The sequence below is a fragment of the Thunnus albacares genome, chromosome 18 (assembly GCF_914725855.1).
Source record: "Thunnus albacares chromosome 18, fThuAlb1.1, whole genome shotgun sequence".
Taxonomy (NCBI): Eukaryota; Metazoa; Chordata; class Actinopteri; order Scombriformes; family Scombridae; genus Thunnus; species Thunnus albacares.
In genome coordinates, this window is record NC_058123.1 from 13,020,154 (window position 1) to 13,035,628 (window position 15,475).

At 40.8% G+C, this 15,475-nt stretch overlaps 1 protein-coding gene across 2 annotated transcripts in view; it reads right to left on the minus strand.

The window, feature by feature from the left end:
- Positions 1–746: 746 nt before the first annotated feature.
- Positions 747–15,475, minus strand: part of LOC122968538 (nucleus accumbens-associated protein 2) — a 31,805-nt gene continuing 17,076 nt past the window's right edge. Inside the window, exons 1-7 of one of the 2 annotated variants that reach the window (XM_044333865.1) lie at positions 12,639–12,973; positions 11,333–11,514; positions 10,453–11,217; positions 8,719–8,895; positions 7,275–7,380; positions 6,933–7,030; positions 747–6,838 (exon numbers count right to left, since the gene is read on the minus strand). In XM_044333865.1, the coding sequence (XP_044189800.1) occupies positions 6,306–6,838; positions 6,933–7,030; positions 7,275–7,380; positions 8,719–8,895; positions 10,453–11,217; positions 11,333–11,444 (1,791 nt within the window). In that variant the 5' untranslated portion in view covers positions 11,445–11,514; positions 12,639–12,973 and the 3' untranslated portion in view covers positions 747–6,305. Of the gene's footprint in view, positions 6,839–6,932; positions 7,031–7,274; positions 7,381–8,718; positions 8,896–10,452; positions 11,218–11,332; positions 11,515–12,638; positions 12,974–15,475 lie in introns of those variants that run through there. The other variant, XM_044333864.1, reaches the window with a different exon arrangement.

Below are 15,475 nucleotides of genomic sequence, written 5' to 3' on the forward strand. Positions count from 1 at the left end.
TAATATCCCAGTTATGTATAAGTTGGCAATCTTAAATTATTATTGTGGCTTTCCAGAAAATGCAAATGTGTCAAAGACTGATATACAAACTTCTTGACAATGTCCTGCTATGTTTTACATTATTCTGAAAGTAGAGATCCTTAATGAAAAATTAAAACAGTTGCTCATATCACACTCATGTGTGTTTTGTAGACGCATGTAATCATTCACCATTCAGTGAAAAGTCCTTTTAAAAATAAACACGTACTAAAATAATTTGAATTGATGTGACATCAAGTTAGAAATCTCAATTTTCCATGCATCTTCCCAAAGGTTTTCATACCTCCACTTAAACTGTTAAGGTTGCAGTTTCTGCATGATATATAATAATAAAACTTTGACACATGCTGTCTGTGAGACAGCCCTGTACTGACAGTATAATGAATGCTCCAATTGGTTTTGAGGGAATTCTAATGAATCCTTCAACAAAATGTGATATAGTTTAAGTCTTTCTCTATACAATAGCACACACAGTTACTAAAATTTTGGACAGCTGTGCATTTCTACAACACATCACAACTACTAAAAATGTGTTAAAGTTCCTTGGGCTGAAATCTTTTCAAATGAGAATCTCTTGTGTAACAGGTATTTGAGAGTGAGCACTGGGCAAATCCCTGAAGGTAGTCATTCCGCTCCCGAAACACAGCTATCACAAATAAATCGCTAGATAATATACAAACAGAGACAAGAGAAAGAGCAGGGCAGTATATGGTGAAGTAAGGACTTTTATTAGAAAGCAGATTTTTCCGTATTGCATTTAAAGAAATCAGGTACTCTTGGACTACACAACTGAAACTGGTGATGGCAAATACCATGATGGGAATGAAAGGTAGATTTTTATGCAACATCAAAAGTGGCAACTTGCATTTCTGTTGTATATATTATTGATGCTCGAGTCAGAAGGCGCATAAACATTTTAACATTTCTCGTTTGAAACATAAAGCAGTATCAACACTGAAATTGTCCCATCCCAGTTAGCCTGGTCCAAGCCCTGTTGATGGTGAAGAACATTTCCATGATCGAAGTGCAGGGTTGCATGATAAGATCCTCTTTTATCGTATGGACTGTTGTCCATCAAGAGGTTACCAATAAGCCTAGACTTAGGACCAAGTCCGGCTCATGTTTACCAGAGCATTACAGATATTGTCCATGTCAATATGGGACAGCTCTGTTCACAAAGCACCAAGGTATCAGTCAAATATCAGTCAGTCCTTGTTGCAGAGACACACACTTATAACCAAGAAGGCTGGAGTTGACATCACTATGTCCCTCCACCCTGGAAAGTAAGCTAGCGAAGACCAAAGCAAGCTGGAGAATGACAAAGCAAATAGCAAGAGCACAGCAATTCATGTCAGATCTCCCATAGTGCACTTTGGGTCTCATCCCTATTCTGATTGTCAGCGCTCTGAACACATGGCTTTAAAAGTTGCGTTTTCCCCTCGCTCACTCCTGGTGTTTTTCTCTTTTCTTTCATTTTTCTAAGTTGCTCTAAAGTGCTGGCATTATGTTCAAGGACAAATACGTACACATACAAACTTTTAGTGCATTTTGTTCTGAGTCTGCTGAAGGTTCAAATGCACACTCAACTGGGTAGTTAGTCTATGTATTCCACTCTTTATCGCTGCTCTGCTGCTGATTATTACAATAGGTTAAACTTTACACAAACATTCATTAAAAGGCCAGGGTGTGTGATAAAAATACAACCCTACCCACTGCAAGACTCCACAGTTTTTGTTTGCTAACTGTGACAAAAGTTATTCAGCATAAAATACATGGTGCATAAAGATCAGAGGTTTCATTGGGTTAGAGTGAGTGTCTGAGTGGCATGCATTTTATGATACAAGCGTCTCTTTGCATATAAATGTATTGTTTTCAGCATAAACCACTCACTGGAACAAAAACTACTGTGCCCATTCGTTTTACAGTAATGGGGGATGAACAGAGCACGATGTAAGGTTTTAGAAAGTGAGTAACAATTTATTCGCAAAGAAAGGTTTGTGAAAATTGGGTCTTTTCAACCAACAGGCCTGTCGTGTCACTTATTTCGTAATTTTCATCCAGGTGAATGACAGATATTGCAAAAGACACATTTCTGTCACATGAAAAGAAAATATTAACTACAGAGTTTGGAGGAGATATTGATTTCAATCAAAGAAACATAACATCATATACATTGCGCAGGATTTTTTTTTTTTTTCAGCCACATCAGCGAAAGCTCCCAAGGGTCTAGCCATGACATTCTCTGAGAATTTCCCAGTTAATAGTGCAACATTGTTGTTGTTCAAATTCACCCTGCACAAGCAAGAAAAAAAAGAAAAAAAAGAGACCCCAAGTAAAAGAGAAGCAAGCAACATTTTTTCTAAAAAAGGTTGTTTTTTTTTTTTTGGCTGGAACAGAGTCAACAGTGACAAGCTGACTGAAACAAGATGAAACCTGAATGCATAAAGAAAAATACATTAAAAATGTTTATGTATGTGTGACAGTTTTGTGAGGAAGACTAGTCCAAAATGAACAGGTTTGATTACAGTAGATATATATGATTTTATTTCACTTTTTTTTGGCTGGTCTGTCAATCTTATAAATAATGTGATGATGAGGTCAGTCCAGGAGATCCAATTGTTGTTGATTAGCTGTATCCAAGTTGAGTAAATCGGGCTAGTGATCTTGCACACTGTCTCCTTAAAGAATGAAAAGATGGCAAACATAAAGTAAGTACATAAAATACACTAAGCAAAGGTTCTTGGGAAGCCAATTTTAGTAAAATTATAACTTCAGTAATGGCAAAAAAATGTCAAAGTCTGCGTTCTACCACCACAGGTCCTTTGTCTTGTCCATCTCTGAACATGCAGTTATGGTGCACATTACAACATCCACACCCACACAGTCACAGTCTAAGGCACTGCTCCACACCCCTTAATCACTACACTGGAGTATATCAATACTCCCCACCCAACTGTATTCACTGCTTCATTTTAATTTGATTTTATTTCAAATTCTTCTTAGATAAAGTAGTGGCCATGAAAAATTCTGCTTGTTGAAGACAGATTTTAGAATATAATAAAACCCCAATGGTAGATTTATTGTGTATGAAAATACACAGAGAGGAAAATAGATTAAATGTAAATGTTATGTATATTTACTGCACAGTTTAACAGTGGAGAACATGGGTCTCAATCCTTTTGGGTTGCAAGCAGATTGTGTTGCAAGCTATTTATGTAATTTAAGAATTGTGAATTTGAAAGGTTTAAGACCAGAGTTATATCTGGGAAGGACAAAATCAGAAGTGATTCATTCAATAGTCAAATTTTACAAGTAATGTAGTGGCTCCAATAAACAAACTAATATCTTTATTTTCTTTACAGGAGCAACTTAAGGAGCTAAAGCTTAATAAATTAAAAATGAAATAAAGACATAATTGGCTAAATCTTGTATATTTATACAGTAAACTTCTAGTTCTCTTTGTGAATACATGTCATTTCAACATTAGAGACATACATAATTGTAAGTAGTTTAAAAATGAGGAGCTCGTTGCAATAAAGATAGAATAAATAACAGCGTAATAAACGCCTGTACTTGAACCTCGCTCAGTTTTCTATTTATTAGGGAAATGCTCCTTGTTCACCACATTGGAAGACCTGTTCACAACAGTTTAAAAATCACAAAATCCCTAAAGCTTTTAGGTAGAACATCATCCAGACTCACAGTCAAATTAATGTCATATTATGGCCCATTTTGACAGTATACAACTGATGAAAAAAAGTGAGTCTTATTAAAAAGATTTTCAGTATTTTATCATATTCAAGGCTTGGACCCCCTCGCGAAAGCAGTTTACATTCATCCATGATCTCAGCCATTCTATCACAGCCCTATTTTCTATGACAGATCACATTTCTTCCAAAAGAAAAAAAAAAAAAAAAGATATTGTAAACGTCATTATTATTACCTAGTGCAATTATAACCCTGCGCTCTTTGTGCAGGACCATCTTAAAGCTTCCCCCAAAGAAACAAGATATGTAGAGCACAGTATAGGATAATCTGACCCAACCTTTGAAGTGGCACAGTACTGAAGCATAAACAAAGAGATCAAATATATCAGGGACATATACTGTATTTTTTGCTGTTAGTTTATGCTGTATGCTAATTTCTGCAGAAGAATGAATCTGATTAATTTTACTTTTCAGCCACTTCACAAATTGGTAAGCTTTTCCAAAAATGTTGGTGGCTTACAATAACTTTGGGGCTCATTCCTTCACTCATTCATTCACTAAAACTGATGGTCTGATCTTGTGATTAAATGCAATTTGACGGCTGATCAGGAAAAACCGAGAGAACATACAACAGTATATTTTAAAATCAATGCACAAAAAAAAAAACAAAGAAAGACTGTTTGGACTGCGTCCATGTGTGTGGCAGAAAGCATGAAAACAGACATTAAAAGAAAGAAAATGCGTATGACAAATACAGGTTTAATTCCCTGTTCAATGTTCGCCTCACTCCGTCCCTCTTCCAAAATATAGAAACAGTCATCGTCAGAAAGACCATTTGTTTCTTTCCAAATCCACAATCCCCTAATCAAAGAATTTGTCAGGGTGATATGAAGGAAATTCTCCATCTTTAGTACAGTCACATCTTGCCAAAAAAAATCTTTGTTTCCCACCCTATAGACTTTTTTGAGTGCAAATGCAATAATCCAGCAGAAATTGCTTTTATAAGTTTTATTCAATAATTTACCCCCCCTCCCCCCAGGGAAAAAAAACAGGATGGAAGCAGGACTATGTAGTCTTGGTGCCAATCACACCACCACATCAAGGTAAAACAGTGCTTCTCTCTGGCATTTTTTCTACTACCACTCAATGTAGTGCACTTCATCTTACTACTCCATATACTCCTCTACCCATGGTGTCAGCACGCTCCGTAGTAAAAAAAAAAACAACAACAAAAAAAAAAAAAAAATCCAATCGATACTGTGTCAAACACAGTCATTCCTGGGTCACACCCAGGTCAGTTCTAACATGTGTCAGACTGAGGTCAGATCCCAGTAAGAAATGGAAAAAAAGTCATTTTGCGTATTAATGGCATATCTCGAGGCAAAACTTGCTGTTTTCTTATTTATTTAGATGCAGGTCTGTGGCTTCGTTGTTGTTTTCTATAATTCTCTGTATCCATTGTTTGTATTCATGCATGCAAGCTTGGATTTAGTGCATGTTCTTGTTCATGTCTCTCTCTCTCTGTATCTCCAGGACAGAATGTTGCAATTTAAAAAAGGATTTTTCAAAGTTAAAAAGAAAGCATTGTTGCATTTTTTTGGACTGTGTTTTTTTAATGCATTGGTGCAGATATTGAAGGCAAGTATCATAAGGTGGTAAATTTGAGCACGTGTGTGTGTGTGTATGCGTGTGTGTGTGTGTGTGTGTGTGTGTGTGTGTGTGTGTGTGTGTTTGGGAGGGCCGGTCTGGGGCAGACACAGGCATCACATTGACAATCTAATTCAATATGTCATGGCCAAATATGCGTTAAAAAACAACTCCATGTGATACATTTTTGTTAGATTGTGGAGAACTCTTTTTTTTTTTAAATGACGCACTGACAAGCTTACTGTTTAATGGTGGTAACATACAGTAGTTGACCTTTAATTATTTAAAAAAAACTGCCATATATTTATACATATTTAACATACAATAATATGATGTCAAGTGGCCAAACACTGCAAAATAAGCTGCTTTTTCAGGGAGTGTGTTTTTCTGATCTGTTTTTCCCAAGGTTACACGGGTTATTTCAAGATTCAGCTTTCGAAGAAAACCGAATCTTTTTCCAAACCATTATACCACATTCCATAAACTGCCAGCAAAGCAGCTGTTGCTTTTGTATTGCACTGAAATGATGAATCATTACAGCCATTTGTTTTGCTATCAGGCCTTTGTAATATTGCTGCTGGTGCCGAAATACATATACATATATACTAAGGAAACAGTGTAGGGTTGATTTTCTGAATGTAGTAATGCCATGCCTGTGTCTGCTTCTACTATCAGTGATTTATTTCCACTATCAGTAAGTATGCTTGTACACAAGCACATGTGTGCGCATGCATGTGTGACAAATTCTTGTATAGTAAGATCTACGAGCGCAGCTTTTTGTGCTGAATAATTTCTGTTGAGGAAGCACGGAGGAGAAGAAAGAGTGGTGGAGATGTTAGAGTAAGAGAGCAAGCAAAAGAAAATGCAGCGTTAAACAGATTTCACAATGTGAGTGGCCGCCCAAAAGGACATTCACTGTCCATTCACCCTCAGACCTTGTCCAAAACTTTCCACTTCCTGCTCAGGCGGCGTGTCACCACAATCACCCGCCTCAGCCCCTGGGATCAAAGATGGCGCCCCCAGTGATCCATCTACACCCTCTAACCCAGCTTCATCCTCATCCTCCTCCTGTTCCTCCTGGACTACTCCTTCACCTTCACCTTCAGCCTCTGCTCCAGCTGCCCCAGACCCGGGGCTGCCCTCTGTCAGCGGTGGGTGAGTCCTGAGAGGGTCCTTGCGGTCTGGATACAACCTTTGCTCTAGGGTCTTGAAATCAGGCTCAAAGGGGAGGTGTACCCCTGCTTGAGGGGCACCCAGTGCCAGGCCCAGGCCCACAGCAGCACCCATGCCCATTCCCGCACGGTACACTTCCATGCCATCAGGCAGCATGGACTTGATCTTGGGCAACCATCGCTTGCGGACACGTCTTGCATTTGTGCACATGTCAGCAGCAATCACATTCATTTCACTCTCCTTGAAGTTAGGGTTGAAATTTTGACAGTAGACTGTAAAAGAGGGAAAACAGCAAAGTTAATGATACAAATTGTCCTCTTTAAAAAATCCATCACATATACTGGATGTGTCGGACAATCAACTCACGTTTGACAGCGTTGAGGACCCTGCTGTCCAGGGGTTTCCTACTGGGGTCACTAGTAGAAGAACGGATACCTGTCCCACAGCTATTGGCTAAAGTGTTTCTGCAAGGCAACAGAGTCAACACCAGGGGGCAGAGTCAGCAACAGGCACATACTGTACAGTGCATAAACATGAGAACACACATAACCAACCGCACTGCACAACATGGCCACAGATGGAGTGTGAAAGTTGGTTTGTGACAAATAGCGGTAGTGTTGAAGTCATGCACAGAAGTCAAGTCTTACAGTAGGCCCTTACAGACTAATACAAACTGTTCTGCTTTGTCTGACATGTCTTAATACTCACCTATCAAAGAACGTGGCTAGCAGACGCCGGAGCAAGACTTTGTGTTTGATACCAGCACATAGATGACAATTCATCAGCTGGCCTCGAGTCATGAACACCTGTGTACCTGTGTGGCATGAAGAAGAAGGATATTTGCTGTAAGGAATCACATTACAACCCATTTCTTTGTCTTTGAAGAGACTCTCTTCCCCCAATTAGTAGTTCATCTTTTATTCTTTTGTTACATTTAAAATTCATGTTCAAGGAGATCTTAAATGGAGTTTAACAAAGCTTCAGCTGTTCAAAGTGGAATTAAATATCGGGCGAGGGATCGAAGTTGAAGGACATAAAAACAGAACTATTTAAATGATTTATTTCTTTTCAACGCTATGTCTTTCATATTTATGCATTACATATTTCATTTGTGTCTGTTTTAAACTTAATTCAGTTACATCACAATCTGATTAAATCTGACAATGTGGTAACTTTTTGAACTCATGTTCATCAGGGAGAATCTTAAAACTGTTTCTGCCGTGCTCCATTGTAGGGATGATATTGGCTACGAGTTGAGTGATATCAGTCTCTTTGAAAGTCTCTGGTCTGACTGCCAAGAGCAATATCTGGCAGTCAGACCAAAGAGTTACATTTTTGTCTCATCATACCAAAAAATCTATTTCCTCATGCTCTTGGAGCCCTTTAAGTGCCATTTGGCAAAGTCCTGGCAGGCTGTCATATGTTTTTTCCTCCGGAGTGACTTCTGTCTAGTCACTCTACCATAAAGGCCTGATTGATGAGTACTGCAGAGATGGTTGTCCTTCTCTCACGGTCCTCCATCTCTGCAGAGAAACTCTGCAGCTTTGTTTTATCCCTTTCAGACCAAGCGATGTGGGTCAAACCCCACGATGGCAGTTGATCGGAATGACTCAACACACATCATCCGAAATGGCTTCATGACACTCCTCCTGACCTCAGATGCTTCTTTGGGTGAGCAGACGTTTTAATTAGGGTTGACAATTTAATTTAATGTTATTGACACTTAAACATAATTTAACTCAGATGTCTTAATTATATGGCTGAGCACTAATGTATATGAGTTGCAGACTCAAGTCCATCTCAGTGGTGATAACCAGAGATTAATCTCTGACAGCAGCCTCATATTAGTCAAACGTGAGTTGAATACATCTGTATGAATGGAGCATTAGAGAAGTCACTGGGTTGTTGGTTACCTCCCAAATCAATAGCTTCCTTGACAGATTACCAAGTCTGGCTGGATGGTCAGCTCCAGGAAAAGTTTTAATAATTTTAAAGAATTTCTATTTCAGTTCTATAATCTTCTGAATTTATTACTTGAAACTAATTTAATATGTTAAATTTAATTTAAACTATTGTATTTTAAAGTATCGAAGGGGAAGAGGTGGAGAATACTTTCAAGTACATGTGACAGGATGTACGTGTTTATGCTTACCAGCTACCAATTCCAGCTTCTCCCCAGGGTCGCCCTCAGTGTAGAGCTTTGGGTGGCAGCGGTAGCCTATCTGGCTGATGAGGCTTGCAGGCAGTGCCACCAGGTCCCTGCGGATCAGCACACAGTTGCGGTTCTCCAAGGCCAAGGGCACCGCTGCCATCTCTGGCTTGTCCTGGACTGATGAAAACAAGCACAAAAAAAAGGTCTCAAAATACACCAAAAACCAAAGGGGTTTTGTGTTACACAGCAAAGCAGAAATAGATAAATGTGTATGCATGAATCCATCCATTTACCAGACTATAAACTAGAAAAACAAAGTTAGACTATCACATACACCTCTTGTGCCCCATATTTAAAGAGAGCCTACGAAGTATAATTAGTAAAGTAGTTTAGGGTATTCTCATACAAGTTTGTTGTGTTTCATAAATGTTTTAAAGCATTGCAGATGTATCCCAGATAAGTTGCGATGCTGCATCAGCAACTTGAGTTTTGGAGGGGGACAGATCCGAAGCTGGGTGTTAGGTTCTTACTCACAAAATAGTTTCCCCTAACCTTTGAGAGGACTTGTGAGTGTATGCAGGTGCAAACACATACACACACACACACAGAACAGAAAAAATGAATCCATTAATTGCCACACACACGCACATATTCTATACCGAAAAGTGCAGATTAATGCATTTGTATGTGCATACACACTTATGCCTACACACACGCATACACTCACACACAAACAGGAAAGATGCGCATGGTTCTCAAATATCCCACAATGTCACCCTGGGGTGCTCTGACTGATTGCAGATAGAGTGGGTTTCATAAATATCTGAAACTCTAGAATTTGACAAACCTGCGCGATGCCTTTGAGCTGCAGGATGCTAAGAATAATGGAAAGTGTGTGTGCGTACGTGAATGAAAACACGATTGAATATAGCACCTATGCTTGCATGTGTAGTCAAATGCGTACCAGTATGAAAGTGCAGAAGAAAACCATAACCAAAAGCAGTACAGACCAGCTGTTGTAGCTGTGATAAGGAGTCTGTTGTTGGTCACGATGCACTCCAATCATAACTCCATAAAGCTATCTTTATGCTGAGAGAACCCACACACACACTGGAGGCTCAACATCCTGCTTTTTCAAGATGTGCAGGATACATGATTTATGAAAGATTAAATAATGTAACTAGGATGAAATAAATGTGCATCCTTTTTTTTTTTGCAAAAATACATAAAAAGTCTGGACAAGGAGCAACTATGTTCCCAAAACCCTACATTTATGGTTATATATATTTGCAAGTCATACCAAGTTTTACTTTTATCGGCCTGATATCAAATGTAAATCCTCTATCTGAGCCAAGGGCAATGGAAAAAGTAATGCACTTAGTCAGATCTTACATGGATAGAAAGTAAATACGATGATAAAATTGATGCAGGATAGCTTGATAGCATCTGCTCATTTGACCCCTTTTTACTTTAAACCACTTCAATTTGTTTGGAGTTAAGAAATAAATGCTAAAATAGTTTGTGTACTGGAACACAATATAAAATATTATTGAGTTTTTTGCCAAAGTTTTTCACTATAGTTTTCAAAGTATGTGAAACGTGAAAAGTATTCGAGAGTAAAGCTTCAGTGATGAGTGCTCTCAGCCAAATATAACATTAGTGATTGAAATATCACTAAGCACCGCAACACTTTACAAAGATTATCTAAAAGGATCAATACAACATAATACTCACTCCCGTAGGGGTTAGCTGAACGTCCATAGAGATGACTATAGGCATCCTCTGTGATTCCGTCATATGGCTCTTCTTCAAACTCCTCATCCTCATTCTGGTAGGATGTGGGACTGTCAGTGGTGGGCAGGCTGGACGATCCAGGACTGGACCTTTCAACTCCAGCTCCTCCTCCTGTTCCACCTCCACTGGCCCCTTGTAGGTGGTAAGAAGGCATACCAGGGATGGGGGTCCCTCCAGCCGTTGTGTAGAACAGTGAACTGGCCCTCGCCAGCCGACTCCCCAACTCCGAAGACGAAATCTTGGTTTGTGTCGAGGGTATTGTCAGGGGTGTTGGGTCAGCCCCCTCTAGTTTAATCTTACGGTGCGGCATGATTAGGGATGGAGACCAACCAGGGGTTGCCAAAAGGGCAGCCACCGCTAGACCGTTACCATTATTACAAGGACTCTGCGGCTCGGATCCCGTTTCCTCTAAGGACCCTGCTGTTTGCGAGTCACAGTGAGGTGAGTTCGCTTTGAACATTAGGTCCATGCCTCTTTCAACTATATGCTGGATTTGGAGGTAGCCAGCTGTGTACATGACCACCAGCTGTTCACTAGCTGCCATGGTTAGCTTCCCTGTATAGCAGAAAGTGAGGATCTGCTCAAAGCAAGCAGGTGTGACTGAGGAGGGCAACTCAAATTGGGTCTTGGTGGAGGTGCTGAAGAGGTCACGAAAGTAGAGGCTGCTGGCAGCCAAAACGGCCCGGTGGGCTTTGAACGCCTGACCTGGTTGATAGAAATAACAGAGAACAGAGAGACAAGTTGATATTGACCAAAAATTCAAGTGTTGTTTCAAAGTTATGTCGCTGAAATAAAATCTCAAGATTTCTAACAAACCAACCTTTGACCAGGATGGATACATCGCAGTAGTGTCCCAGCAGGCGCTGCTCATTAAGGGAGCCCAGAACTGTGGCTCCAAAGTTCGGGATCTCCACATGGAGCAGCTGGGACATGTTGGACGCAGACGAAGAGGAAGATGTGGTTTCAGATATTCACTGCAGACACTGCCAGCGAGAGAGGCATCTATAAAAAAAGAAGGTATGGAGAACGCATTGGAGAACTTGAGATACAGCGATAAAGAAGGAGTGAATAGAAAATGCGTGAAAGATAAAAAGACATGCCAGAGGGAGGTAGAGAGGCGAGAAAGGGAAGATTGAGCGTACCTTAAAGGAAGCAGAGAGCAAGAATGAAAATAGAGTTGAAATGAAGTGAGAAAATGAATACAGCTGAGGGAGAAGTGAGAGGTGTGTGAAAGAGAGATGGATACGAGGAGATAGTGGGTGAGAGAGTAGAGGCATGAGAGAGAAAGGAGGAGTCAAGTCAGTCCACTAAAGAAAAAAAGAAAAACTAATGCATTGCCGTGCCTACTGTACAGTACATGATAACATTGTGAAATACCTTGAGGCTATGTTGTTTTACATGACTTAAATTCCAAGAACCTTGGACTCATTCCATGTATTGCACTCAATGCATCAACAACAATCCTCTGATGACCTGTAAATCAGCCCTAACAACAACTTTTCCCAGGGATGAAACCACACTGAATTCAACCAGTTTTACATATCACAATCACACTTCTCCCTGATTTTTGCCTTCACTAGCATTTGTCCTCTTTTAAAACTCATAACAATACAACTAATCTCATACACACAATTCCATATTAACTTTGATAGCTATCTTCACTCCTTCTCAGTAACATTCTCCAGGCATATTTGCACCTTCTCTTCTTCCCTGAACCTTGTGTCATTGTTTTTTTCTTCTCCCCACCAACCCACACACATACACACACACACACACACACACATACATATACGCACTAGTTTCATTATTGAGCAATGCTGCAGAACAGTTTCCAGGAATACAAACTGAAAAAAATGTCACCGCCTCTCTCACACTCTCTCTCTCTCTCCCACTTCATGCACTCCATACAAACAGACATGCACTTTGGCTTACTTACATAAAAGTGTGCATGCCTAAACACACGCACACACACACACGGCACAGGCTTGCATAGGGAAATTATTGTGTACTCTGGCATGCAAGCACTCACCTGGAGAAACCAGCACACAACTTTTCCCCGCTAACAGTCTCTCTCACATGCACAAATGCAGAAAAATGCGCTCACTGTTATCCCAGACACTTCTGACCTGTGTAAGCCAGTCCTCTGGTTGAGACACACCATGGAGCCTTGACACACACAAACACACCACCAGCAAGTCAGGACCGGGACAGAGGAGGAGTAGTTGGAGATGGAAGGAGAGCAGTCTGATGTACTCCGTCTGGTCGACACTCTCTTTCACTTAAAGTGTCATTCCCACTGTCTGAAAAATGATTCTCTCTGCTGTCTGGCCGACTTTTCTCTGTCTGTCTTCCCCAGCATATCTTCTATCTCTATATCTTCCAAAGCCCCATTTTCTCTGCTTGCTGTCTGTTCTAGCGCTGTCTCAAAGCCTCCCTCTGCCTCCCTGTCATTATCTCTTTCTGTTTCTCTCCCCTCTCTCTATTCTCCAAGGGTTGAATTCAACAAGTGCCAGTGTAGAGGGATAGAGAGAGAGTGTGAGAGAGAGAGAGAGAGAGAGGGGGGGTGGGGGGGGTGGAGGGAGGTGGGGGGATAGGAGAAAGAGAGAGCAGAGCAGTGCAAATCAATGATGAAAGGAGTGGGAGGCTCAGTGTGTGCGTGTGTGTGCATGTGTCTGCGCGCGTGTGTCTGATCAATGCAGTATCTATACGTCGCAGGGAGTGGGAGGGAGAGAAACACACAGGCTACAGTTACAGACAGAGACAGAGACTGGGCAGAGCTAGAGAGAAGCAAAGGAGGGAGGGAGGGAGGGAGGGAGGAGAGAGTTGAGACAGAGAGAAAGTCATTTGAGGACAGTACGAGTAGAGAAAGACAATTAGGTTGAAGCAACTTCTGCCACTTGCCCCTGGACACAGACGCCTATATGGTTTAACAGAAAAAGGAGGAGAATGACTAAGACAAAAGAGAAATGAGAAAAGCTCTCAGAGGTCATAGCCACCATTAATTAATTAGACATCGAATAGTGAAACTTCTGAAATCCCTGTTTGACGCAAGTCAGGAGAGAATGCGTCACATCTTGGTAAAGAAAAGCTTCACCAAACTAGAAGGAAGCTTTAATATACCATAGACAATGCAGTAATCCCCTAATCCTTCCAATTGTAGAATTTAAAAGGTTCATTAAAAACACAACCCGTCATTTGAAGGTATTTCCCGTTTTCTTACAGTCTTTGGAAGACAATAGTTTAAAAAAAGAGGTTTTACCACTGAGCAAGTGTTGTATATTTTCTCTGAATCATGCAAGGACCTCTCTGCCAAACACCTACACACAAGCGGAGAGAAGTACTGTCTTCACGCAAGACTATTTTGTATTTCTGCATGAATTGATAAATTAAATGATTAATTTACGCCTCCGGTTTGGCGGTTCGGCTTATTCAGGTGACATTTCTGTGTTTTCAGTTGTTACTTTTTCTTTGCCCAGAGCATGGAAGTCCTCCCTAAATGTTGTCTTGATGTGGATAAGGGAGGACAGGAGCCAGATGTCGCAGCCTGTGTCAGGCAAGGAAAGACAAAAGACAACGGCTAACAGGGAGGATAACTTCCATAGAGAAGTGTGTGTGGGAGGATATGAATGCAAAATTGCTGTGAATGATGAGTAGGCCTAAGTGCTTTTTTACATTATGTGAACAACATAATATACAAACACATACACATGTAATTGCAGTGTGATTCATGTCAGAGTGAAAACTTCTGTCTGTCTGACTTCTGTGCTGCATTTCGGATGGGGACAGGTGGGTGATTTCAGAATCTCATTCCATCTATTCACCTCACGATACACAATCTGTTTAGAAAAATAAAAAGCTGATGCAGAGCATTTTTATATTTGAGCGTGCCCCCAGAAAGTATACAGACATATTGTGCTTCATTTTTTTTTTTTTTTTTTTGCCAAAGAAACCTCAAGTGGAGAAAGTTGTGCTAAACTGAGCAAACTTTTACTCTTCAGTCACAGCGGAAATATGAAAGGGAGGATATCACAAAGCATTCAATGTAGTGAGGCAGACTTTGGTTTAGAGAGCTTTGCCCCAGCAGTGTGATATCTGCACGGCACATATAGGCACACATGAGTGAGCACACACAAAAAGCACAGTCAAATGCAGGAGACACAAATCCACAAACACACTAATACAAACAGACATATACACACTCCCCCCTGTTCTTTCCAACACACAGTCAGGTAATCTCCCTGTGCACACTCAGCAATACACATTCTGTTTGTTTGTCTGTCTGTCCCTCTGTGAACCTGCCAGACTGCTTGTCCATCGGTCCATCCATCAGTTATTGTGACTATTGTGTCCTTACTCTGCCTCTTCTTGCTTCTCCCCTCTCTCTTTTCTCTCTATCCTTCCCGCCCTGCATACCACGTACCCACTGTCTCTCTGCCAATTAATGCACACAGGGCTGCATTGCAGTGAGGTTGGCGCGTGCCACGGCAGCAAGCACAGTACAGAGTCTACAGACATGCATGTACGTGCCAGCCGGGCAGAGCGAGAGGGGGAGGGAGGGAGGGAGGGAGGGAAAAGAGGAAGAGGGAGGGGGGGGGGGGAGAGAAAGAGCAGAGGAGAGTGAACGGAGAATATGTTGAGTCAAGCAGACAGGACGGCAGAGTGCCACACTGCACATATACACAGACACACAGCCGCAGGTTCATGAAAATGTATGCACGAATGAATATGAAACAAATACGCATGTACATTTACATGATGAGGTGCATAGACACGCACATTCACACACGCATAAAAGCGTACCTGTACACACACACACACCAATACAAACATGAACATGCAAATTGCAACCTCCTCCTGCCTGCATTAAATATAGACTTTGCACATCCCTGATAAAAAATATAAGGCATGAACTCGCTCAACTTGTTAGCCTAATGAGTGATTATATGTGTGCGTATGTGTGCCT